The sequence below is a fragment of the Schistocerca serialis genome, chromosome 3, assembly GCF_023864345.2.
Source record: "Schistocerca serialis cubense isolate TAMUIC-IGC-003099 chromosome 3, iqSchSeri2.2, whole genome shotgun sequence".
Classification (NCBI taxonomy): Eukaryota; Metazoa; Arthropoda; class Insecta; order Orthoptera; family Acrididae; genus Schistocerca; species Schistocerca serialis.
The window spans coordinates 363,959,409-363,986,595 of NC_064640.1; the positions used below are offsets into that span (position 1 = coordinate 363,959,409).

General features: G+C 38.4%; 1 protein-coding gene across 2 annotated transcripts in view; it reads right to left on the minus strand.

Annotated features, from left to right (window-relative positions):
* LOC126470180 (segment polarity protein dishevelled homolog DVL-3) overlaps positions 1 to 27,187 on the minus strand; it is a 122,709-nt gene that overhangs the window by 25,644 nt on the left and 69,878 nt on the right. For both annotated transcript variants that reach the window (XM_050097835.1, XM_050097834.1), the window contains exon 10: positions 24,477 to 24,563. In XM_050097835.1, coding sequence (XP_049953792.1) covers positions 24,477 to 24,563 — 87 coding nt within the window. The remainder of the gene's footprint in view (positions 1 to 24,476; positions 24,564 to 27,187) is intronic.

The window sequence follows — 27,187 nt, forward strand, 5'->3', positions numbered from 1 at the left end:
AGGTGAGTAGCAACTTATCCTTTTCATAATTGTCAATATTCCAACCTGAACTTTCCACTGTTTAAAAACACTGTAACAAACATGAATCTGAGGAAAAATTTATCTCAGTGTAACACAAAATTAGAAATAATTCTGAGTAACACATAAAATGCTTCTAAGGCATTCAAGTTGGACGCTTGAAGGATTAAGGCTGTGAGGGCAGATCACAAGTCATGCCTGAATAGCACTGCTCACCAAAGTCAGTCTTTAATGTTCAAGTAAAGGCCTGTCACGCAATCTGTCAGGAAGTTTAAATACAGAATACTCTCCACTGCAGAGGAAAACTCATTCTGAAATTATGTGTAAACATGAGCATCAAATAACTTATGACAGCAACTCCAGATGGTCACCTGTAAACTCTACAGGTACAATGATAATATACACGGATGAACCAAAATGCTGCCTGGTGGTGTTGCAGGCACATGACATGTTTAGGGAAGTATATAAAGGGAGCAGAGGCAAATTAGGAATTATTCTGGTGACAATACAGGCCACAAACAGGGAAATCCACTGATAACTGACTGACAAAGGGCAGATTGGTGTGACTTGGCATGTGGGAACAAGCGTCTCAAAAACAGTGAAGCTGTTTGTATTCTGGTGTCCTGAGCATCTATAGAAACTGGTTAAGGATGGAGAAACCAAAAGTAGGTGACAAGGTGTTGGATGCCTATGCCTCTTTACAGAATGTGGAGGTCAGCAGCTTGCCTGCTCTGTAAAACAGGACAGGTGACAATTTGTGGCATATCTTATAACAGAGAGGAATGATGGTGCCTGTGCAAGTGTTTCAGAGTACACTATTCAGTGCACATTGCTGAATGTGGGGCTCCACAGCAGACAATCCCTGTACGTTGAGCAAATCATATCTTCAGTTATGACTGTAGTGGGCACATGATCATTTAGACTGGACAATGGATCATTTGAAACATATCACCTGTTCAGACGAATTGTGTTTCTTCTCACATCAAGTAATCAGTCGTGTCTCGATACACTGTCATCCAGGCAAACAGCTGCTTGAAACATGCACCATGGTGGATGGTGGTAGATAGTGGTAGTATTATGCAATGGTGGACAATCACCTGGGCTTCTAGATGACCTATGGTAGTAACTGAAGGCATTATGTCAACTGTGGACTACATAAACATTATTGTGGATCAACTGCATCCCTTCATACATGATGTTTCCTTGTCGATGTCACATCACCAGAATCGTGCTACAGAGGTTTGGGGAGCATAATAGTGAACTCATGTTCATGTCTTGGCCACTACATTCACCTGAGCTGAACAATATGAAACACATCTGGGACACCATCAGATGCCAGCTCCACATACACAAACCACTGGACCACAATTTACTGGAACTTCGAGACGTGCAAGGACATCTGGAGCCACTTACCTCTGGAAACATATCAAGAACTTCTAGAATCCATGCTACACAGAATCACTGCTACATTACATTTCAAAGGTGGACTACCAGGCTATTAAGCAAGTGGTCATAATGTTTTGGCTCATCAGTGTATTTTTCATGTATTTGAAATAAATATTTAACTCGTCAGTACCTACAGTGGTACCTTTCTGAACTTTTTGTTACTACTTTTAAGTAACATTAACATATTTTAATTAAAGTTATTAAATTTCAACCAAGGCTTTTTTAGGTCTCGGGTATGTATCTGATGCAATTCTCCATTGCATTATCCATCAAAATTTGTAATCCAACTATAGAAACATCTGTTCATTCACATTCCACACATTAAATCTCTCTCTCTCTCTCTCTCTTCCCCCCCCCCCCCCCCCCTCTCTCTCTCTCTCTCTCTCTCTCTCTCTCTCTCTCTCTCTCTCTCTCTCTCTCTCTCTTCAGGTATGCTGAAAACATTGTAATGAAACTGCTTACTGGGGGACAGAAGTTGTGTTTCACTGTCATCCGAGACTTCTTTAACACAAAATTTGGTATACGGATTTCAGATATGAAGTTGGTTTCCCTCTATACACTGCAATTTTTTTACAATGTAACATGTTAGGTTTCTCAATACTGACAATTTAGTACTACCTTCAATTCATCCTCACCCCTCCAAACAAAAATATTTTTCCTTTACTAAAAGAAGTATGAAAAGTTATTTAACAACAGGCATTATGCACAGGTAGCATCTCTGTAGTCCATTTAGAAAGTTAATCATTTTCAACTCCACACAAATGATCCAGTTGTGCTTTTAATGGTAAATATAATTTATATCACACTGAATCAAACCATAAGCATTTCAGTTTTACATGACAATGCACTCGAGAATGTGCTTGATGCCTTGTCTAGACTATAAGATACAACCCCTAGCGTAACAAGTAGAACAGAAAGTGTGCTAACATTCCAACATAGGTGCATAGGACTGCAATTTCAGTACAGTGTCTGTGAACTATGATCAACACTGTCACTTGAGATTCAAGTTGATGTGATTTTGCTGTATCGGAAGATGTATGCTGCTAGTAACTGTGCTTATTTTGTGAGTTTCTTTATGGTGGTGTGAGTGAATGTTGCACAGTTGAAGGTGGTGGCCATAAAGAAGAAGAAGAAGAAGAAGAAGAAGAAGAAGAAATGCCCACGTGTTTCACTCCAATGTGCAGATCTGCCATCAGGGAAAATAAAAATAAACATTATTTTAGACATCCCCCCCCCCCCAAAAAAAGAGAAAAGAAACATAATTTTCCAAACGGGTGAGAGCAATACCTACGAAAAACAAAAATCTGACTCACAATTGTGAGAGATTAATATTGTGGCGAGGAATTTATCACAAAGCCAAACAAGTTTGTCACCGATGGTAAACAAATTACAATTCTACGACAAAGGTGATCTCTAAAACCAGGAGTGGTCCCTCATTTATTTCCCAATTTACCAAAATATCTACCAAAAACATTACACAAAATAAAATCACCAGTAAAATACTTGCAAAAGAGAAGCTACAGAAAAGGAAACATTGAACAAAAAGTGACAATGTCTCTCAGTGTTTCTCCAGTCAAGGAAAATTTACGGAATAAAATCATACTGGACACACCAGTAATTTCAATAAAAAGAACATAGAAGTGTAAGAAACAGGAAGTCGTGTGACTACGTAATAAATGAAAAGTGAATGCTGAAATCATACTTCTGTGAAAGCAGCTCTCACATGAAGTGTAAGATGGCTCCATCACATCTCATCATTCTAAACTTAGTAAGAAACAGAAAAACACAGAAGACACTGTAATAAAGAAATGTCAGTTGGAAAACAATAAGGGAATGTAGTATGATAATGAGTTTCTTCTGAACAGTGTGCTTTTAAAATTAAGTTGCCCAAAGATACAGACATTGTTGTAAGCATGGACTGTTGCCACTTCCTTCCGAAAACCACCTCCGAAATTTATTGAAAGTCTCAAACGCTCATATGGAAGCAATACGCACGCTGTGGAAGCAATTAAAAATTATTTTCAGGAAGAACAAGATGAAAAGAAAAACTCAAGTGTTCCGATTTTTGATGAAGTTAAGCTTCAAGAACAACCCCATTTCAAAAACATCTTCATTCAAAATTGATGGTTTCACAAAGTTAGTGGAATATATTACATATGACTGTATGAATAAAGCTGTAAATCAGGCTCTGGTGTTTATGTTGGTTCCTCTGCTCCACAAATGGATACAACCTGTTGTGGTGTATGCAAGTTGCAATGCAATTTACTGCATTCACTTCTAATTGCAATGTCTAGGAATTAGTGGTACAAGAAATAAAGTTACTTGATTTATATCAAATCCAGTTAAGGAAACGAGAATAATCTGGGCACTTTCAGACACTCTTCATGTAATAAAAATGAACACAAAATAATTTTTGTGATAAAGGTGAGCTACTTTTCAAAAATGAGATCAACTGTAATTTCTATTGAAAAGTTTATGAATAAGATAATTCTCCAGAGTTCGCAGGATTAAAACTTTGCCACAAATTAACTTCCACCCACGCCAATCCGAAGTGATTTCAACGTAAGAACATACGATTAGCTCTGCATTATTCAGCAACTCAGTAGGCAACAGAATAAAAAACCGTTCAGCGAAAATGAAGCGACAGGATTCAAAGGCAGTGAATCAATCGAATCATTCGCAACATGTATGAAAAGAGGCTCGCAAAATATTAATGAAATGGTGACATCCTTGCAGGCAGAAGCAAGGGATTTGATTCCAAAAGAACTTTCCAGTCTCCAAGAGTAACCACTGAAAGTATCTTAGAAATATCTGAATACTCGTGGAAAAGAGGTTTCAGCTATGTTCTGATAGCAAAATTGAATAAGGGTTCACTTGAATGTCATTTTGGTATCATAAGGTCTCCGAGACACAATGATCTTCCGGCAGTAAATAGACTTCTTCAACTTGTACATGTTACAGTGTGTTTTAAACTTGCATTATCTTCTGATAGAAACTGAACATAAATGTGAATGTTCTTTGAAACCATATGTAAGCCAGATGTTGATGTTAGCTAAGAGATTTGGAGCAAAAGAACAGATAAAGAGTTCTGAAACTGGAAGACATAATTTAAAAAATGTTGCATGTATCACATAACTTCGCAGAGGCTCAACTTGATCCAACACATACACCAGAGTCTTGATCCATCACACATGCCAGAGTCTTGAAACCACCTCAGGAAAAGAATGTTCAGTTTATTATTTGGCAGGTTACACGGTGCATCAAGCAAGAAGAGTCACAAAATGGCCAAAGTGTTTGTGCCTTCTAAATGGGAATTTGTCTGACAAGCCACTCTCTTTAGAGATTATGGCTCTTCTACAGGAAAGACGTTGTTTATGTGCCCATCGAAAGGTGTTTTCAATTTCTTATCCGGATGGAAAATGAATATTGTCATGATAAAAAACTTCATGTGGGCAGTTTATGTGGTGACTTTTTTAAAAGAATGTTTACATAGTTTGAACCTAATTGACATTAGTGTTGAAATATCAAACACTGGACAGTGTGAAGATCATAGGATGGACAATGTTCCTAAGTTGATTCTTCATTATATCCAATGCCAGTTTTTCACAAATTCAGAAGGAGCTGAAGTCTTTGAAAATGTCCAATACTCTTCAAAAACTTTCTAAACTAGCTGAGAACTGATGCCCACTGAGGACAGTTAATCAAATCCAGGCACTTTTCATTTCATTACATAAATTTCATGAATGAATTAGTTCGTGTGCTACCTTTGCCATGGTAACATGTACTTCCGTGAATCACAAGCGGAGCAACTGACATCTAGCAACAGAACCGGTGGACTAGTGGAGTCAGCACACTCTCTCTTCTACTCACCATGCCCCTAGTCGAGAGTACCTTAAATCATACGGCAAGTAACACAATCCTTTTCACCTGGGAGGGTGGGGAAGTGAGGATAGTAAGGAGGGAGAGCGACTAAAAAATATCTGTTACTGCCTCTAGACGTATAATACTTTAGTAAAGCAAATGTCTTTCTGGCAGCCTCAAGGCAAGCGAGTTCACCAGTTTCTTGAATATGCCCAAAATCCCCATTAGGTAGTTTAATTCTATTTGCCTGAACTGTTGAGAACCTGATGAATGAGTGCTGTCACATCAGAGTCTTCCAATCACATTGCCATTTCCTCTTGCCAGCTTATCACATATGCTTGGACTTCCTCACTGTTTACCCTTGCCCGCAGGAAAGACCAGAACAAAGAGTTCCACTAACCACTCTTTTTCAAGCAGCTGGTGAGTTGAATATAAATATTACTGGTATAGAAAAGTATGCAGCACTTTTATAAGGTAATGTTACATGTAGTTATGTATCAAACAGTTTAAGGGAACAAGAAAGAAGGAAATCTAATCAATTCATAAATCACTGAAGAGTAGACATTCACATGGCTATGATAAAATACCATAACTAGGCTTAAAAAGATCAATACACCATACATTAATGGGATACAACGTCCCTTGTCCAATGTGTCTTTCTGAAGCATTTAATTACCATACATGTTAAAAAATCAAAACCATTTTATAAACAGAAACAGAGGTAATGCAGACCATTATAGACTAATTTTCTTGCTAACACTGTTTCCAAAGGGGTCTGAGAACACAGTGTATAAACAGTGAAATGAAGACAGTTTATTTCTTTTTCAATTTGTTAAAAGCACATATTTGGTGGGTTGTGATACACTTCTGTACGAAATAGGAAATGCTCACCAATGAATCTATTCCTATTTAGAAAATAAGAAGCAAAAAGATACCTTCGAGAGTCGACATAAAGAAACATGCTTGCTCTTAACGGCTATTGTAAAGTTCAGGGAGGGTGAGGGACAGAGACAGGTACTACAGGGTTTTGTTCTAAGCCTGACACTTTTTTTTTGTTTCGTCTGTATCAATTATATACAGTTAAGTGTGACAAAAAATTAAAAAGTTTTCTATTTACAAGTGTCACTGTGAAAGATGTGGAGTGGAATATAAATGATCTAGCATATAGGATAGTGCCAAATATCAACTTGTGACTTACACAGAACATTTCATTGCACAGTTGTAACAAAATAAGATGTGTACAGTTTACAAAACAAAACTCTGGATTAAGTGCAAATTTATCATCATGGGATGATCAAATGATCAGCTACACTAAATGCTTGAAATTTTTAGAACTGAAGAACGATGATAAGATAACTTGGATGTATCACATTTACATTGTTCTTCAAAACTTAGTGTTACTACCTGTACAATAAGAAAAATTTCAATCATCACTATGCATCAATGTGAAGCTTGTTTACTTCACCTATTTTAAATCTATATGCCCTTTTGTAATAGATCCGTATTCACAAATAATATTCTTAAATTAGAAAACATAATCTGTACGATCTGCTACATCAGTATAACAACTTCGGGAGATTGTTTATATGACACTGTATTCTAACTGTGTAATCCTGTAACTTATATTTGCTAGTGGGATGTGTACCTAATAACATCAGCTTGTTCCAAAAGAATGACCTGAACACTGATCACAAAAGTATTTGCAATTTGGTGACACTTTTTTAACCACATCACATGTGTTAAATCAATAAGTACTGCATCAATAAACACATTTCCAATGCAACTGAAAAATATGAGGGATAAACTTCACATTTTTAATTCAAGTTTAATGACATCCTTGTGGTACCCTCACATCCTTGCAATAGTTTAGCACCTTTGTTGCTATGCATTATTTATTCATATTCACCACTGCAGATACCTACCACTCTCATTAATTTGATAATAGACAGTCACTGGTGGTGAATAATTAAATGAAAGTTATAAAGGTAGCAGCTCACCGTATAGATGAGGTGCTGAGACAGCGATAAGGACATAGATTGAGGTGACAAAAGTCATGGGATAGCAATATGCACAGTAGTGTTGCGTACACAAGCTATAAAAGGGCGGTGCATGGATGGAAGCTCTCATTTGTTCACAGGTGATACACGTGAAAAAGTTTCTGACATGATTATGATTGAACAGCGGGAATTTACAGACTTTGAACCTGGAATGGTAGTTGGAGCTAGAAGCATGGAATATTCCATTTCAGAAATTGTTAGAGAATTCAATGTTCCGAGGTACACAGTGTCGAGAGAGTGCTGAGAATACCAAATTTCAGGCATTACCTCTCACCACAGACAACGTAGCGGCTGACGGCCTTCATGTAATTGACCAAGAGCAGCAGCATTTGCGGGAGAGTTGTTAGTGCTAACAGGCAAGCAACAATGCGTGAAATAACTGCAGAAATCAGTTTGGGATGTACAACAAATGTATCCGTTATGGCAATGAGGCGAAATTTGGCGTTAACGGACTATGGCAGCAGACAACTGACGCAAGAGCCTGAGCCTTTGCTAGCAGCATAACACTGCCCACAGTACCTCTCGGTACGGTTCAAGTGCAGCACAGAACCCACCAAGCCATGGAACGAAGTTGTCAAGAAGGCACTGTGCAAGCTGGTGGTGGTGGCTCCATAATGGTGTGGGCTGTGTTTACATGGAATGGACTGGGTCCTCTGGTCCAGCTGAACCAATCATTGAATGGAAAGATTTGGGGGTGGAAATTGTTAAAAAATGGATGTTTTTCAGTATGGCAGGATCTTCTCACGAAATTTCAATCACCAACATTCTCCTCTGAAAGTGAAAATATTTTGCTGATGCAGACCTACATAGGAAGAAACAATCATCATAATAAAATAAGGGAAATCAGAGCACAGAGAGATATAGTTATTCACTTTTTTTGCGCGCTATTCAAGAGTGGAAAAACCGAGAATTAGTGTGAAGGTGGTTCAATGAACCATCTGCAAGGCACTTAAGTGGATTTGCAGAGTACCAATGTAGATGTAGACGTTCGGATACATGTAGACCATTTGCAGCCATTCACGGACTTAACACTCCTAAACAATCAGGGAATTTTTATGGATGACAATGTGCCATGTCATAGAGCCCCAAACATTTGCAATTGGTTTGAAGAACATTCTGGGCAATTTGAGTGAATAATTTGGCCACCCACATTGCCTGAAATGAATCCATCGAACGTTTACGAGACATAACTGACAGGTCAGATCGTGCACAAAATCCTGCACCAGCAACACTTTCTGAATTATGGACGGCTATAGAGGCAGCATGGCTCAATATTTCTGCAGCGGATTTCCAACACAATATTAGGAGGTATCCCATGACCTTCCTCACCACAGGGTTAACAAGACTGTATGTGTCGCTAAGCTTTAAGACAGAGTTGAAAATTACCTTCCAATGTCCTACAGACACCAGACCCATCACCTCATTCTTCATGCACCTGACAAACTACATCCTTACACATTAACACTTACCCTTTGATGGGAAGACATACAAACAAATCTGCAGCACGCGACTTGAATTTCGTAAAAATACCAAAAACTGGATCACATTCAGTCAACTTTTAGAAAATCTGTTATCATAACTCATTACAAAATAATCATAGTTGGAAATAGCATACGGGTCACTCCACATCAAGGGAACCAGGGCCCCACTCTGCCATCTCCAAATCTAATGAAATTTGGTGTGAAGATTCTAGATGGTCTTTGATGGTTGTATACCAAATTTCACTCTAGTTTCTTTGGTGGCTGAATTTTTAGGGGCTTTTAAAGAGAGGCTACTCATCTTTGCATCACATACGAAGGTGCAAATGCAGCAAGTTTGCTACGCTTTTTTAAAAGTTCTAGCAAACATTTGGTCATTTGCTTTAATATACAAAGACAACTTTTTATGCTGACTCACACCGTGGCAAAAATTAGGGATTTAGTCACAGCTAAATATAGATACAAGCCTCTTAAGTGGCTAAAAAATTCATCACGCTATTCTGAGAGCCAAGGTTTGAGTGACCGCTGCTACTCTTCATATGAACCAATCACACCAAAACTTCAGAGGGTTATTCCTACCTATGATGTCTGTATATGGAGCAAATTTAATTAACACTGGGTGCCTCGATAAAAATATATGATTCTGCAAATTTGGCCAAAATTTTCTACGTGCAAATTTTAGGGTATTTTTGGGGGGCAATATCTCAACTGTGTCTTTTTTCTTGATACTGCTGGAAAGAGCATGCTTTAAGACTTCAAAGTTATACTGTTTAATTTCTGGATCTTGCATATCGATGAATAAGAATATGATTCAGAAGTTATTATTTCAGCATTTTGAGAAAATTGAAATATTTTGCTCATTAAGTCCCATAATTAATTTATTTTATTTGAGTATATAAATCAGTTTCAAACATTAATTTAACACATGCCATAAAAGCAAGAATAATACACAAAACAGCAAATTTGCAAAACAAAAATACTAAAGGGTCAGTTCCTTTTTTGTTTAACAGTTCTACAATTTTGTCAAGGACAGATAGTGGATAACTGTATTGTCTTCCTGATGGTGGTGTTGATGGTGCTTCTAAAGTCATGAAAATATGTTGCTCAGGAATCCAGCAGGTGTCTTTAGCAGTTGGCCAGTGGAAGGAAAGAGCAGAACCTTGTGGGTTCATAAAGCTGATGAGGACATCTTGTTGTTCATGTCAGACTTAACACGTTTCCAAATCACCAAAAATTCTCATACATACATGCAACATACAGTCGTGGTTGTTAACTTGCAATTGAGATTGCTGAAATTTCTTCTTCTGCACCGACGGCATTAACTGTGAATGCTGTAGCATCATTGGAAACTCTGCTTACTCTGAGGTGATTACAATTTAATGGCTTAAATTGATGATTTCTCTTTTTCCAGAGATTATATGTCCCATGGCAAACCTTGTTTCTTATTAGACTGAATTTTTTCAATTTCTTGTTTTAGTACACAAAAAAAGCTTTATGCTGGAATATTATCACCACAAAATTTTAACAGATCATATGGAGTCAATATTTGGTTGTCTAAGGGTCTCTGCATACTAGCATGGGCTGCTAGTCTTTCTTATGTTCCTCCAGTGCCTTCCCATGGTGATTTACCATGGCTTGTTAAAAAAAAAAAAATTTCATTTGGCAGTGATGCCAAAATCCTTTTCGTGCACACGTAAATTGATGAAATTTCTGAAATTCTTATATTGAGCAGCTGAACCATCACTAAAGTAATATATGTTCTTAATGTTTTCAATCTTTGTCTTTAAACAAGGAATTAACTTTATTTGAAAGGCATGGACAGCAATGGCATCTTGACGGACACAGTTGCTGATCATACAAACACTAATACTGTGACATTCTTTGCCACCAAAATAGAAAACAAATGGATGTAATGTGGCCTAACTATTCTCCCAATAAAATCCTTGCACAGCATCTTGCAGGGAGGGGGGGGGGGGGGGGGGGAATTTTCAGCAAAATCCCACTCTGACATGTCTAATAATGTGTTTCTTTGGTATAGACCCATGGCTTGTATACCAGTGTTTCTTCAGGGTCACTGTCTTTAAAAGCGCGTTCAAGAAAAGCCTCTAGTTACATTTTTTCTGGACATTCTTCACAATGTTGCGGCATAAAATCTTTTGATTCCAAACTGCATACAGTTTTTTTTTTTTTTTTTTATCAAATCCTTGTAGTCATCTTGGATGGATGTTGCTGAAGCCAACATTAATTTGACATTCTGATGAATTGCACATACACATACTGAATGTGATCCAGAAGCACCAACTGTAGTACATCATTTCGACCTCAGCTTGCAACATTTTCAGAGGCTCAGTTGATTTCCATGATGCTTACAAGCAATGAACATTTCTTACAGGTTACAAAGGAGCAGGCATTTCTGCTTGTGAATCTTTACCCCATTTATTCTTACTGAAACACAATCATTTGTTGCCTGAGCATAAATGATAAAACTCGCATATAATTAAAAATAAAGTGGGTACATTTTGTTTTACTTCGTAATTGACCTTTTCCCCTCTCCGGTTTGCAGATGTCACCAAAACCCCATGTACCATTCTTAGTTTCCTAGCCTTCTTCACCATTTTAGTTGAAGCAGCAAATTCCTTGGCCATTTTTCAATAGTCTAGCAATTTGGGGCCAGGGTCAAAATTTGAAATTTACTGCAATTGCTTTAAGTCTGAAGCTTAATCTTAAGTTCTTGAATTAAGATGTCCATATCTTTACATTTTTGGCATTCTTCTGTTTGTATTTGAGCAATATCTACTTAGCTCACACCAGCAGCTGTGGCAATTACCTTAGAAATCTTGACTTGGGCTTTCAGAACTTTGCGCTTAATGTATCCCATTGAATCCCTTTTGCTGATATGTTGAAGCTTAAATTTTGGCTCTCCAGTTGATGACGACGATGAAGTATTAGCAGTAAAGCTAGCAACAACAACATCCATGTCTTCAGTGGATGATTCTTGCTTATCCTGGTGGGATGATTCTTTTTGGGCCATTTATCATCTACATTTGGTACAAATGTTCTGATGAGGTTGAAAAGCTTCATTAGTCAATAACTTCAACCTATCAGACATTTCAAATGATTACTGGTGTTAAAGCCTTCTTCATTACGAGTTTTTCTTTACCAAACGGGTGCAGCAAGTCTTCTGCAGGAACTTAAATTTTGTTATCAACAAGGTATTATGGTATGAACAAATTTGGGCATCTTCAGTAAAATCATGCCCAGACCTAAGTTGTAGAAGCTCCTTGTCCATTTGTGACATTTCCTTAACTGATTGCAGTTGACTTTTGTCTTAATAGAATGGCTGGTGATGATTTAGGCTGGCAATGGCAAGGAAAGCATTTCTGAAGAAGAGAAATTTGTTAACATCCAGTATTGATTTAACTGTAAGGAATTCATTTCTGAAAGTATTTGTATGGAGTGTAGCCATGTATGGAAGTGAAACATGGACGATAAATAGTTTGGACAAGAAGAGAATAGAAGCTTTCGAAATGTGGTGCTACAGAGGAATGCTGAAGATTAGATGGGTAGATCACATAACTAATGAGGAAGTATTGAATAGGATTGGGGAGAAGAGAAGTTTGTGGCACAACTTGACCAGAAGAAGGGATCGGTTGGTAGGACATGTTCTGAGGCATCAAGGGATCACCAATTTAGTATTGGAGGGCAGCATGGAGGGTAAAAATCGTAGAGGGAGACCAAGAGATGAATACACTAAGCAGATTCAGAAGGATGTAGGTTGCAGTAGGTACTGGGATGAAAAAGCTTGCACAGGATAGAGTAGCATGGAGAGCTGCATCAAACCAGTCTCAGGACTGAAGACCACAACAACAACAACAACAACAACAGCTCCATCTGATCCACCAAAGTAGCAGGGTGCAATGGTCACTTAGTTCATTTTATACAATAATGTAATAACCTATAACAAGCAATTTTGAAAGCTCATGAATATCCTGGCTTGAAGCATAGCAGATTCAGACTTGTTTGTATATAAAATATACAAATTAGCCTATCAAAATATATTGTTTGAGTGCTTACCTTCAGCTACAACAACAATATTGATTATTCAAACACTCAACACGAAGATTGTACAATGTCATCACAGAAGACTGACACTGTGAAAATTGCCAATAATGACAGCAACAATTGAAAGTGGCGATTCAGCAATGTATCACTGCTGCAAAGATAGAGCCTTAAAAAACTACTGTTGCTTTATAATGACGATGGAAACTGGGCGACAATGGATATATGCACCAACATGCATTGCGGGGTTAAACCTTCTAAAGCAACATAGCATTCCATTACGATGATCTAGATTTTATAATCATACGAGCATTTTCTGTGGTTTTATTATATTTGTATATATTTTATACTGTAAAATAATGTAAAAATATTTCTTATTAGCATAGTTACATTCCCTAAACCACTGGCAAATCTTATGCTTTTATACAATAGTTTATTAACTTATAACAAGCAATTTTGAAAGCTCATGAATATCCTGGCTTGAAGCATAGCAGATTCAAACTTGTTTGTATATAAAATATACAAATTAGCCTATCAAAACATATTGTTTGAGTGCTTACCTTCAGCTACAACAACAATACTGATTATTCAAACACTCAACACGAAGATTGTACAATGTGCAATTACACATTTTTTATATACCACTTCAAATTGTATTAATTTTTTGTATTTATTGATAATCCATTTTCTCTACTTTTGATAGATATTCTTACTCATCAACAGGCAAGATCCACAAATTAAACAGAAAGCTTAAAGCATGCTCTTTCCAGCTGTGGGAAGAAAAAAAAAAGAATTGAACAACACACAACTGAGATATTGCCCCCCAAAAATACCCAAATTTGCACATAGAAAATTTTGGCCAACTTTGCAGATCCGTATCTTTTCATCTAGGCATCAAATGTCAATTACATTTGATCCATGTACAGACATCACAGGTGTGACTGGTTCATATGAAAATTAGCAGTGGTCAGTCAAACCTTGACTCTCAGAATAGTGTGATGAATTTTTTTAACCACTTTAGAGTCTTGTATCTATATTTAGATGTGGCTAAATTGCTAGTTTTGTCATGGTGAGACTTGACATAAAAAGTTGTCTTTGTATATTACTGCAAATGACCAAATGTTTGCTAGAACTTTTAAAAAAGCGTAGCAAACTTGGCACATTTGCACCTACGTATGTGATGCAAAGATGAGTAGCCTCACTTTAAATGCCCCTAAAACTTCAACCACCGAAGAAACTGGAGTGAAATTTGGTATATAACCATTGAAGACCATATGGAAATTTCACACCAAATGTTAGATATGGAGATGGTTGAGTGGGGACACTTTTTAATATTGGTCCCTTTGGCATGGAATGACCCATTCAGAAAATAATGTTCGATTTTCCAACATGCGCTAACAATACCTGAAAATCAACGGGGTATTAGAGGGAATGTACCACGACAACAGGCTACATTTCACGAACCTGTTGACCGTGTTCTGTCGCCTTTATCTTTTAGTCATGATTGTATCTTGTGTGCCGCCACCTGCAGAAATGGCCACAGTAGATAATCAATATTCTTCCAGGAAGTAACATAGAATCAACCACGGAACTAATTTCCTGTGACCACCCTCATCCTGCCGCCTTGCATTAACTTTGCCTTTGGCCAGCCCTTCTGCATCTGAACTGACTAGTTTGCAGGTATGCACCTCTCTTCCTGCCAGCTGGCCCACAAAACATCCCTCGTTCACTGTGAAAATTCTTATCATTTGCCTACATGATGCGGCGGCCTGTAGACTCACGGGATTCAGTGTAAAGTGTGTATTTCACTGTTTGTTTAACACGGGGAATAGTGTGTCACGTCAGTCTTCGAGTGACACTCCCAGCATTGCAATGAACTCGCTCCTAGTGCCATGGGATTCACAGTTCCCACCTCTGTAAGGTGCTATGACCTAGTGAACAGTATAGGGTACTACTTCCAATCGGAAGTTCCCACCGTTTTTGCTGTACCTTCGCGCAGAGGCATTGTATAGCTGAGTGTTGCTCTGTAGAGGAGCCTTTCAGTGCTGTTTGCGTGACATTTTGTGATTTTTTTCCTCAAAGCTATAGTATAAGGTAAATACTTTTGATTTACCCAAATTTATGAAGGAAAATGTAAAACTGGAACGAGGAGAATTCCAGTTTGAAACAAAACGAGCCATTTCTGCAGTAAAATGGATGGATAACCGTCCAGTCATTTTCCTGTCCTCAATTCATGACCCATGAGAAACATCCACAGTGAAAAGGAAAAACAAGGATAGTACTAGTACAGATTTCTTGTCCTGAAGTTGTGGCAGAATACAACAAAATAATGGGTGGTGTCGATAAGTTTGATCAATTACGAGAAAGGTATGCTATTGGCAGACATTCTGTAAAATGGTGGCACAGAATATTTTATTTGCCGGCCGGAGTGCCCGACCGGTTCTAGGCACTTCAGTCTGGAACTGCGCGATCGCTGCGGTCGCAGGTTCGAATCCTGCCTCTGGCATGGATGTGTGTGATGTCCTTAAGTTAGTTAGGTTTAAGTAGTTCTAAGTTCTAGGGGACTGATGACCTCAGATGTTAAGTCCCATAGTGCTCAGAGCCAATATTTTATTTCCTGGTAGACGTTACTGCAGTGAACAGTTTTATCCTGTGGAAAATAAGTAAAAGAGAAAGTGGACAGCATGATCAGCTCACATACAGGATCCAACTAGCCAGACAACTGATCGCTGGCTTCTCATCCCAAAAAAGGCATGGACAAAAACCTGTCGTTCTGGCAAAAAGGGGTAAAGTACCTGAAGATTTTTGTCATGTGGCTGTAGGGGAGCATCAACCCATTTTAGGAACCCTCTTTCCAACTATGATTAGTTTGAAATTAATTATGGAAAACATATATTCTAAAAGCAAAGTGAATGTGATCTATTTTTGTAATTTTCACGAAAATTACGTATGAACTGATTTTGCAGTAGTTTGGGAAGCAGAACGAGAATGATATTTTATACTGGAAGACCTTACGATGCGAAGTTGTGTTCAAAGTTTCATGTTTATTGTGCCTTTACTCAAAGAGGTATAAGACACCAAGTTAAAATTTCATTTGCAGCACAATTTTTCCAGATACTTTGCCTCAACTTATGTAATATTGTTAGCCCAAGTTGTAAGCTAACCCAATGTTGTGGGAAGGGGGGCTTAAACATGTTTCGAATGAGTGTGGTTTTGAAGCTTTAATAATAATCAAATGATATTTGTAAAAGAAATGCCGAACATACCTTATTTTCACCTTTTCACAAAAATCGTCACATTATTGACAAATTTGTAGGCTCCTGGAAAACAGTAGGCAAATGAAATTTTGTATTCCACATCCTTGTGCTACGGAGTTATTGTGTATTAAGCTTCATATTCAGCGCACATTTACTCTACGAAATACAAGAACCCAAAGTTTATATTTTTCGTGCTGTTGTTTTTGTGCCCAACTTTGATTCAAATTATCCAGCATTGTTGGCCCATGTTGGATAATCAAATATACTTTTCTTCCCAGTTAAAAACATGGCCTTTCTAATGAGCCTAGTTTATACAGAACACAGCGTTTTGCAAAATCAGGTCGAAAGTATTGTAATTTTATCTTTTACAAAATCTTCAACTTTGCACTAATTTATTCAGTATTGGAAAGTGGTAAATAAATGAATCTTTACCTTTGAGAACCTTGTGTTGTTAGGTTACTCCATGACAAGTTTCACATTTATCATACCTTTAGCCCCTGAGATATAAGAAGCTGAACTTCGAAAGTTTTTTGGGTGCTTAAACCTAAAATTTTGTGACTAAATATGGCTCGTAAAAATCTTTTCATTATTATTCTTAAGAGAATGCATAAAGTTGTACAAGATGGCTAAATTTCATATCTTTTCAACAAAATACTGTCTGAGATGTAACATCCACAGTTGCAGGAATTCTTGTTCACTCTGCACAATATCATGCACGGAGCCAAGCAAGTGACTATATTTCAGCCAGTATTGCTTCGTCGAATGTTAAACTTGACCAATGTTCATTGGGGACAAGTGCAAACGTTCACATAAAATTTCTATGAAATCTGTGGTGGCCGAGCAGGGAGGCCTTCGTGAGTTAACACGGAATGACCCCAAATTTTCTCAATAGGACTCCTTGACAAGAACACTGCCTTCCCATCAGGCATTTCCATTCCTGTTCCCGAAGCATCTCTGTAATAGTTGTGCTGATCAAACCTAACAGTAACAAATCTAGCAGCACACCTTTGAATTGCTTCAATGTCTTCCTTTAATCCGACCTGGTGGGGGTCCCAAACACTCAAGCAGCATTTGCGAAGGGATCACACTAATGTTCTACATGCAGTCTCCTTTGCAGATTATCTACACTTTCCTAAAACTTTCCCAATAAATTGAAGTCAAGCATTCTCTACCACCGTCCTTACATGGTAGTTCCATATTGTACAGCTTTGCAATGTTACAACTAAGTATTTAATCAAGGTGACTGTTTCAAGTAGCACACCACAAACACTGTACTCTAACATTACAGGATTGTTTTTCCTATCCATCTGTACATTACCTCCCATTTTTCTACAGACAGAGCAAGCTATGACTCATCACACAAAATAGAAATTCTGTCATCCTGTATCCTTCTACACTCAATGACAACACTTTGTCATACAAGATGTAATGAAAAAGTAACAGGGATTTCTTAATTTCGCGAGCTTTATACATCAGATATTTGCATTTTCAGCCATTTTGAATATTTTGTTTATTGTGACAGTCTAAGAGGTCGCGTGTCTTTTCGAGTGCTTGGTGAATTTTTACTTTAGAAAAAGATGTATCAAAGAATTTGCATTAAATTTTGATTGAAAAATGGAACAAACCGCAGCATCACATCCAAAATGCTCTTTGTGGTTATTGGCGAATCTACTATGAGTAGGACAAGAGTTTACTAGTGGTATAAAATTTTCAAAGGGGCTGGAGAATACATTGAAGACAGCGACCGCCCTGGATGCCCTAGCACATCTATTACTGATGAAAATGGGGAAGAAGTAAAGAAAATGGTTCCAGAAAATTGCCAAATGACCATCAGAGAGGTTGCTGATGATGTCGGCATATAACTTGGCTCATGCCAAACAATTTTTTTAGATGTTGTGGACATGAAACGTGTAGCAGTGAAACCTGTTCTGAAATTGTTGAATTTTGACAAAAACAACATTGCGTACACTCAGGAATTGCTGAATGATGTCGACAATGATCCAGAACTTCTAAAGAAGATTATAACAGGTGACAAAACATGGGTATACAGGTATGACATCGAAACCAAGGTCCAATAATTCCAATGAAAACTGCCTGAAGAGCAAAGACTGAAAAAATTTCAACAAGTTCAATCACATGTGAAGGTTCTTTTCATAGTTTTCTTCGATTACAAAGGCACAGTGCATCATGAGTTTTTGTCATATGGTCGTGTGGTCAATAAGGAATATTACCTTGAAGTTACACACCATTTGCATGAAGCAATCCAAAAGAAAATGGCCAGATCTGTGGCAAAACCACTCGTGGAAATTGCATCACAATAATGCACCCGCTCACACCTAAATGGTTGTGCATGATTTTTTGGCAAAAAACGAAAGTGTTATGATGTCTCAGCCACCGTATTTGCCAGACATGGTCCCTGTGACTTCTTTTTACATCAGATCTACATCTACATCGACACTACGCAATCCACCATATGGCACATGGCAGAGGACACCCCATACCGCTACTAGTCATATCCTTTCCTGTTCTACTCACAAACTGAACAAGGGAAAAAACGAATGTCTATATACCTCGCAATGAGCTCTACTTTCTCGTGTCTTATCTTAGCAGTCCTTACGCGCAATGTATGTTGGAAGCAGTAGAATCATTCTACAGTCATGTTTAAATGCTGGTTCTCTAAATTTTCTCAACAGTGGTCCTCAAATAGACTGTCGCCTCCCCTCCAGGGATTCTAATTTGAGTTCCTGAAGCATCTCCGCAACACGTGTGATCTTCGAACATACCAGTAACAAATCAAGCAGCCCACCTCTGAGCTGCTTCAATGCCTTCCTTTAAACCAACTGGGTACAGACTCCAAACGCTCAAGCACAGACTCCAAACGCTCAAGCAGTACCTGAGAATAGGTCCGCACTATCATCCTATATGCGATTCTTTTACAGATGAACCACACCTTCCTATAAACTAAAGTTGACCATTTGCCTTTCCTATCACAAACCTCACATGCTTGTTCCATTTCACATCAATTTGCAACGTTACACCCAGATATTTAAATGGTGTGACTGCATCAAGCAGGACACTACTAATGCTGTTTCGAACACTAGAGGTTTGTTTTTCCTTCTCATCCTCATTAACTTACATTTTTCTACATTTAAAGCTAGCTGCCATTCATCGCACCAATTAGAAATTTTGTCTAAGTAGTCTTGTTTCCAGTTAGAGTCACCCAACTTCAACACCTTTCAGCATCATCATCAAACAGCTGCTCACCCTGTCTGTAAGGTCATTTATGCACATAGAGAATAAAATTGGTTGTATCACACTTTCCTGGGGCACTCCCGACCATATCCTTGTCTCTGATGAACACTCACAATTGAGGACAACATATTGGGTTCTATAACTTAAGACATCTTCGAGCCATTCACATATCTGTAAACCTACTCCATATGCTTGTACAGCCCGCAATACGGCACTGCGTCAAACACTTTCCAGAAATCTAGAAATATGGAACCAGCCTGTTGCCCATCATCATTAGTTTGCAGTATATCGTATGAGAAAAGGGCAAGCTGAATTTTGTATAAGCAACACTTTCTAAAATTCATGGACATAAGCTTCTCAGTCTCAAGCAAAGTTATAATATCTGAATTGTGAACATGTTCATGGATTCTGCAGCAAACTGATGTTATGGATATTGGTCTGTAATTTTGCTGGTCTGTTCTTTTGCCCTTCTTATACACAAGACTGATCCGTGCTTTTTTCCCAGTCATTTGGGACTCTGTACTGGGTGAGAGATTTGCGATAAATGCAAGCTAGGTAAGGAGCCAATGCCGTACATTGCTCTTTAAAAAATCGAATTGGTATTCCATCTGGACCTGCTGACTTATTTGTTTTCAACATCCGATAGTATGTTTGTAAGATTATCCTGCATGAACGTGAAATTTATGACTTTGGCTTTCATCTTGCTATCTTCAACTGTCACACCAGACTGGTCAACAAGTGACTGGATGGAAGCCTTAGACCTACTTAGCAATTTTACATAGGACCACAATTTTTTCAGATTCTCTATCAGGTCTTTTGCAAAGGTAGTTGTAGTTGTATCCTTCACACACAGATCTTTCCCCAGATGCACAGATCTCTATTAACCTTTTCTTGCTGTCATTCGCGTGTTCTCTTTTGAACCAAGACTGCAACAGCCTCTGCTTCCTCAGCATTTTCCGAATCTGTTATTAAACCATGATATGTCTTTTCCGTCCTTAATCCACTTACTAGGCAGATAATTCTCCAGACCACAATTTACAATCTGGTTAAACTTTGCCCATAATTCCTCTACATTCATATTATTGGAACCAAGTGATGTCATTTCACAGTCTGTGTGAGATGCTAACATTGCTTATCTGCTCTTTCTAACAGAAAATCTCTCCTAGCCTTCTTAACTTCTTTATTAACTTTCATAACCATAGTTGCTATAATGACATCATGATCACTAATCGCTGTTTCTACACTGATGATGTCGATAAGGTCCGGCCTGTTTGTAGCTACAAGGTTTAAGATATTTCCATTGCATGAGGGCTGCAGAAGTAGCTGCTCAAGACAGTTTTCAGAAAAGCGATCAAAAGTAGTTTGCACGACTGTCTGTCTGTGCCATCCGCAATGAATCCATAGACATCCTAGTCTATAACAAGTAGGTTAAAGTCATCTCCAACTAGTAATGCATGATCTTGGTATCAGCACACTACTGACCACAGGTGTTTTTGAATGACTCAAACTGCCACAGCAAGCTGAAGAGAACCATGAACAGACGTCGTTTGGCCACCACTTATGAGATAAAAACAGAATCACTGAAGGAGGTGAAAACCATAACGAAAAGTGAGTTCCACAAGTCCTTCCAAGATTAAAAGAAGCACTGGCACAAAAGTATTATATCTGAGGGGGTTTCCTTTGAAGGGGACAAAGTTGATGTTGATGATGATGAATAAATAAAGATTCTTTAAGAAAAACAAAAATTGTTGTTACTGTTTGATCATACCTCGTGTACTACAGTCTCATAAACAAACCATCACAGAACACTGCTCACCCTGTTTGTCAGATCGTTTACATATATAGAAAACAAGAGCAGTCCTTCCACACTTTCCTGGGGCTCTCCTGGTGATATCCTCTAATTAACATTTGTCTGTTTAATCTTTCCCCGTACTTCCTCTACATCCATCATATAATGGAGCTAAATTATATCCATTCATTTTCTAATCGGGATGCTAATAACTGCTTATCTGCTCTTTCTAGCAAAAATATTCTCCTCGCCCTCTTGACCAATTCATTAGCCTTAGTAACCATCATTGCTGTGATGACACCATGGTCACTAGTCCCTGCGTCTACTGACACTGATACAGTGAGGCTTGATTGTAGCTGCAAGGTCTAAAATATTTCCGTTGCATGTGGGCTGTTGAATTAACTGCCCAAGACAGTTTTCAGCAAACTGTGTTCAAAAGCACTTCACAAGACTGGCTGACTGTATGCCTGCAATGGTTCCATAGACATCCCAGCCTATAGTCAGTGGGTTGAAGTTGCTCGAAACTAATATGGAATGATCTGGATATTTCTGCACTACTGAGCTTAGACTTTCTTTGAATGACTCTAGAACTGTCACTGCAGAATTGGGTTGCCGTTAAAAAGCACACATCAATTAATCTGATTTCACCTAAAGCAGTTATATGCATCCAGATAACTTCACAGTCGCACTCAAATTCGATCTCAATAGAGAGAATATTTTTCTTGACTGCAATGAACCCCCCCCCCCCCCCCCTCCTATCTTGTCCAATCTGTCCTTCTGATGTACATGACTTGCTAATTATTTCAGAGCTTTCTATATGTGTTTTAGTCAGCACTTGCACCAAATGGTTCAAATAGCTCTAAGCACTATGGGACTTAACATCTGAGGTCATCAGTCCCCTAGACTTAGAACTACTTAAACTTAACTAACCTAAGGACATCACACACATCCATGCCTGAGGCAGGATTCAAACCTGCGACCGTAGCAGCAGCGCAGTTCCAGACTGAAGCACCTAGAACCGCTTCGCCACAGCGGCCAGCGCACTTGGTCCTGAGAATAAACTGAGCACAACAAATTTCCTGGACGGCAGAAAATTTGGGAACTTTTGTTACGAATATTTCGACAGTTTATTGATAAAATTTTGACAATCCAAGCACCTTTACTCTCAACACAGTCTGATTTCTTTATCTGTATGATGAATGGCAGGTATTCATCAGAGTACCTCAAACTACTGCCTAGCCTAAAAAATCTGCAATGAGCACTCCACTACTCTGGTACACATATCCTCAACAACGCAAGTCCAGAAATCTGCAGCATTGATGAAGTTTTTCTTAAGACCCTCCACTCCACTCTGCTCCAAGCCAAAGGATTCAGATCAATTCTAAGAACAATGCTGCAAATTGTGAACTCTGCTTACATGACAATGGCATCAGAATCCAAGTGACAGATGTTACTGGTGCCGACGTGAGCCACTTCTTGCAGACGACTGTACGTTCCATGGGTTAAACAAGTGATACCTGAGGTGTTCCATGCGAAGTGCAGGATTCTCCACCACCCCCCACACCCTGAGGCAGCAGCTTGAAGACCTAGGGCCATAGCCAAAATTGCCTTCTGCAGTTCGCAAACTGTGACCAGCTCCTACTCTATCTGCACCCACTATACAAACATCTTATCCATCCTAGCACGTACTATCCATCCTAGCATAACAACTTAAGAAGTTAAATGCTAAAGCATACAAGAAAACCTAAACAAGGAACTTGCTGCCTTCCTGATCTGTCACCAATGGAGGCTGATGGCTTACTGAGCTAGCCGTTCAAAAAAAAAAAAAATAAATAAATAAAAATAAAAATAAAAAAATGACAACTTTGCTAGAGACTGCCTGAATTTGCACTTGACAGTTACAAAAACGTGACACTACACCTCTTAAATAGCAGAACACACATGGAGTTAACTACAAAGAAAAACACAAAAAAAGTTGAATACTTGCTGCTTTGCTTTTGTGTAAGCAGACGACAGATAAAACATGATTAAATCCTCATGAACCAACTGAAAATGAATACTCTGTCCGCGTTATTACCCAATATCACTCCACAGGGGAATTACTTAACTATATTCCTATACTGTCTCTTCAGCATATCATGTGCTCTTGCAATCCCACCTGGCCTAAATCTCTGATAACTTGTTTCCCACTTCCTCACTTAGCTTTTCCCTTTTGTACACACCATTCCTTCCACATCCAGATCATGTACTTCCTTCTCCCACCAACCCCCCCCCCCCCCTCTCTCTCTCTCCCCCCCCCCCCCCCCCCTCTTTCTCTATCTCCTCGCTGTCTCTCTTTTCACTACCACCTTCCTCTCCTTTTTTCCCCTCCTTACCACTTTTTGTCTTGCTGTGCAGTTGTTTAGTCATCTGACAAAAGACATGCCTTGCACTACCCTGGTACCTCATCCTCCCCTCATACGCCCTTCCCAAACTACTCTTTCACCTCCATTTATCCAAATAACTACTTTTGATAATTGATATTTAATAATCTGTCTTTTTGCTACCTCGAGTGTGTCCTTTCGTGTGTAGAGAGTGTGTGTGTGTGTGTGTGTGTGTGTGTGTGTGTGTGTGTGTGGGCGCTCACTAGAAAAAGAGGAAGAGCTCAAAAACTTGGTTAATTGTTTCCTATTACATATTTCTGTATGCTATGCACCAATCACTTACAGGTAAGTCCCTTATTTTACTTATCATCTTTCCTCGAAATGAGGAATTTCCTACAAAAAATTCCTCCCAGAGTGGTATTCCATTGCCTATCTACGATTTTTTCAGTGAGCTATTTACTTTTGATAATTGGCTAGTTATGTCTTCAACTGAGCTTTAGATTCATACGTAATCTGGAATGCAACTGCTTGGATGCACATCTGATGCCACAATGAGTTGATAATCGTATTGTTCACATGACAGATTCACAAAATTCTAATTTTTCAGTTTTCCATGGCAGTAACTAGGAAACTCAGCTTTATTCATTTTGACTATTCTTTTAAAGTGCCTCAAAGTTTCATGAACAATAAATAGTGTACACGGTGACACTGAATCCCACACCGTCACAACAGCAAACAAAAGCATTATGCCAAAAATCTGTATTTATAATTGGAGAACCTTGACACAAGTACATGTCAACGTTCTTTTATAGAACCGTGTAGTTTTTTTTAATTTTTTATTTATTATTATTAGTTTCAGTGTCCTGTAGGATAAAGAATTACACAAAAAGCCTTACGTTCAGTGTCGGGCATACTCGATGTGATGGATGAGCTGGTTGAAGTCAGGGTAGTCACTGATGGTGGTCGCACAGGGAATGATTCTCCTGAAAATAAATTTGAAGTATTTGTAACATTGTTAAACCATACTGACACATATGTGAATATTGTAGTTGCAGAACTTCTGTAACCTAGCATCCAATACTCATAAAACTTACACTGAACAGTGCATCAAAGCTTGTAAAAAAAAAAAAAGTGTAAACCTAACTACCAAAAACCGAGTGTGTACTAAGGCAGAAAAGTTAAACTTTAATGTCTGATGAAAAGGGAGATTATCAACACTGACTGGACAAGGATGGGGATGGAAATTGGATGTGACCCTATTTAAGGAGCTGTTCCCACATTTGCATCAATTGATTTATGGACTTTACAGTTAAAATTGTGTATGGAAATACGAAATTCATCACCACCTGAATATGAGTCAGGTTGTGGATATGGGAATATTCATTAGCTATAATTGTTTACTGTAAATAAAGAGCATTCATTCAAAAAGTTGTCAACAGGCACCACTAGGATGGATCTGTAGTAGGAGATGAGGGAACTGAATAGTTGGGTGGAGGATGAGCTTAGGAATCTACAAAATATCACTAGCCTTATTAAGGCATGAACAGGAGCTTCTGGCAGCAGTATTGCACACAGTCCAACTTCTTCACACCACAGACATATGCCTGTGACTTCCCTGAAATTTTAATAATTTTTTATTGCATAATCTGCATAAACAATTAAAAAGCACAAGAAGATTTCGATTGTAGTGAAGTCTATGGCATCAAATCTGGAACTTCCCACAACATATCAACTGAAAATACGAAAAATTATTGGGCATTTCTGACTCCTTTGTACTTTGGTGTAACTCTTGGAAGTAAGTCCTAAGCTGCATAAGGATATTGTTAAGTTGCCCTTACTGATTAGAGAGTATATATCTTGCCCACTGCATCCAAATGAGTACATTGAAACCTAATGCAGACACACACTAGAATTCTGTAACTACATACATTTTATGGAAAATAGTTGGGTAAAAGGAGAAAATAATTAAGAGGTTCAAACTCTCATTAAGTGGTAGCAAATATAAATATAAACTGAAAAAGAACAACTCTTGAAGTATAGTGTACTGTATTTGGTGTTTAATACAAAAACAGTCTTTTAACCCTTTAACTGTTCTGGACGCGTTAACATGCGCCTTTGTACCTGTCCCTGTGTGCTCTGAATGTGTGTACGCGTGCCACCAGTCCTTCTACCTGGTACTCTAAACGTGTCTACACGTAGAAACGTTTAGGTAGGAGGACTGGTGGTGAGCGTAAACACGTTCATCAGAGCACACAGGGACAGGTACAAAGGCATGCGTTAACACATCCAGAGCAGTTACAGGGTTAACTAGGGACCTGAGAAATTAGCATTTTGTGGTAAATGCTAATATACATAGGAATTCTGCCTCAATATGAGGAAATTTAATATTACCTAATACACACTATTTCTTAATGAATTGTATCCAAATAAACTATTTGATCAGAGTGTAATACCTATACAATATATGCAGCATACAATATTCTATGGATAAGACTGCGTAACATTGTGCACCAGTGCCCAACTGGGGTTATTGCAGGTGGGGCTCGTAATTTTCAGTGACGTGGCACTGTAAACACGACAGCCAGGTGACGTGAATTGTAGTATTCATGTCTCATTGGCTGAGAGGAGCCCTACCATATATGGAAATGAAGTGAATGCCAGATTCTGACTGGGCATCCGATGTTGATGGACGCATGCTGAATGCAATCATTACAAACTTCTAAAGAACAGTTAAATATTAAAAGATGACACAATAAATGGCAATGAAATCACAATAACGTCAAGAGAATCAGTCGCAACGGTGTATTAGTGATTGCACGATCTCAATACACTGTTTAACTTATGGGGTAGATTGTGGCAACTGGTGCAACAGCTATGTACAATGAAGTCTGGAGTACACTTGGATTACCACCCACCAATAAACATGTGGTATCCTTAAAGTGATTTGTGATGCTGTTTAAAAGCAAATAGTCTGTTTCTTGTCAGACTCATCTTTGTATGATTTCACAATTTGCAGACCCATCAGTGCAATGAGCCAATGGCCTGCACTACCTACTGCAATGGAGGGACTACCAAAAGTGTGACAGACTTGCACAGTTCGAACAGCACCTTCACCTGTATGGCCAGTTTCTCCCTCGTGCGTGCCACCCCCGCTTCAAAGAGAGTGTTTTAAATAACTATTTTCTTGCACACAAATATTGAAAACATAACCAATTTTTGGTTACTGGTATTGAATATAAGCTGGTGAAACCTAATTTGGATAGATAATGTTCATAATAATGTATCTGCAAAATAAAAAGTGCATGAACGTAGTAATGTATCAGTGCACTCCACGCTATACTGCAATGGCAATTATGGGTGGCTGAATGGTTTGTAAAATATGTCACATAATTCAACATAGTACTTGGCTGTTGGACCTAGCTTCTTGGAACAAAGAAATGACTACATTTGTTTGCTAGCTCAAGTTCAAAAGTAGGTATAATGTGGTCACTTTTAATGTGCCAGTTTGAAGTGGTGGGTGTCATGAACTGTGGTTGCAGCAAATAACACTAGAGGTCAGGCCTTTAACAATATGCTGCCAACCTCAACAAGCAACTGCATGGTAGCT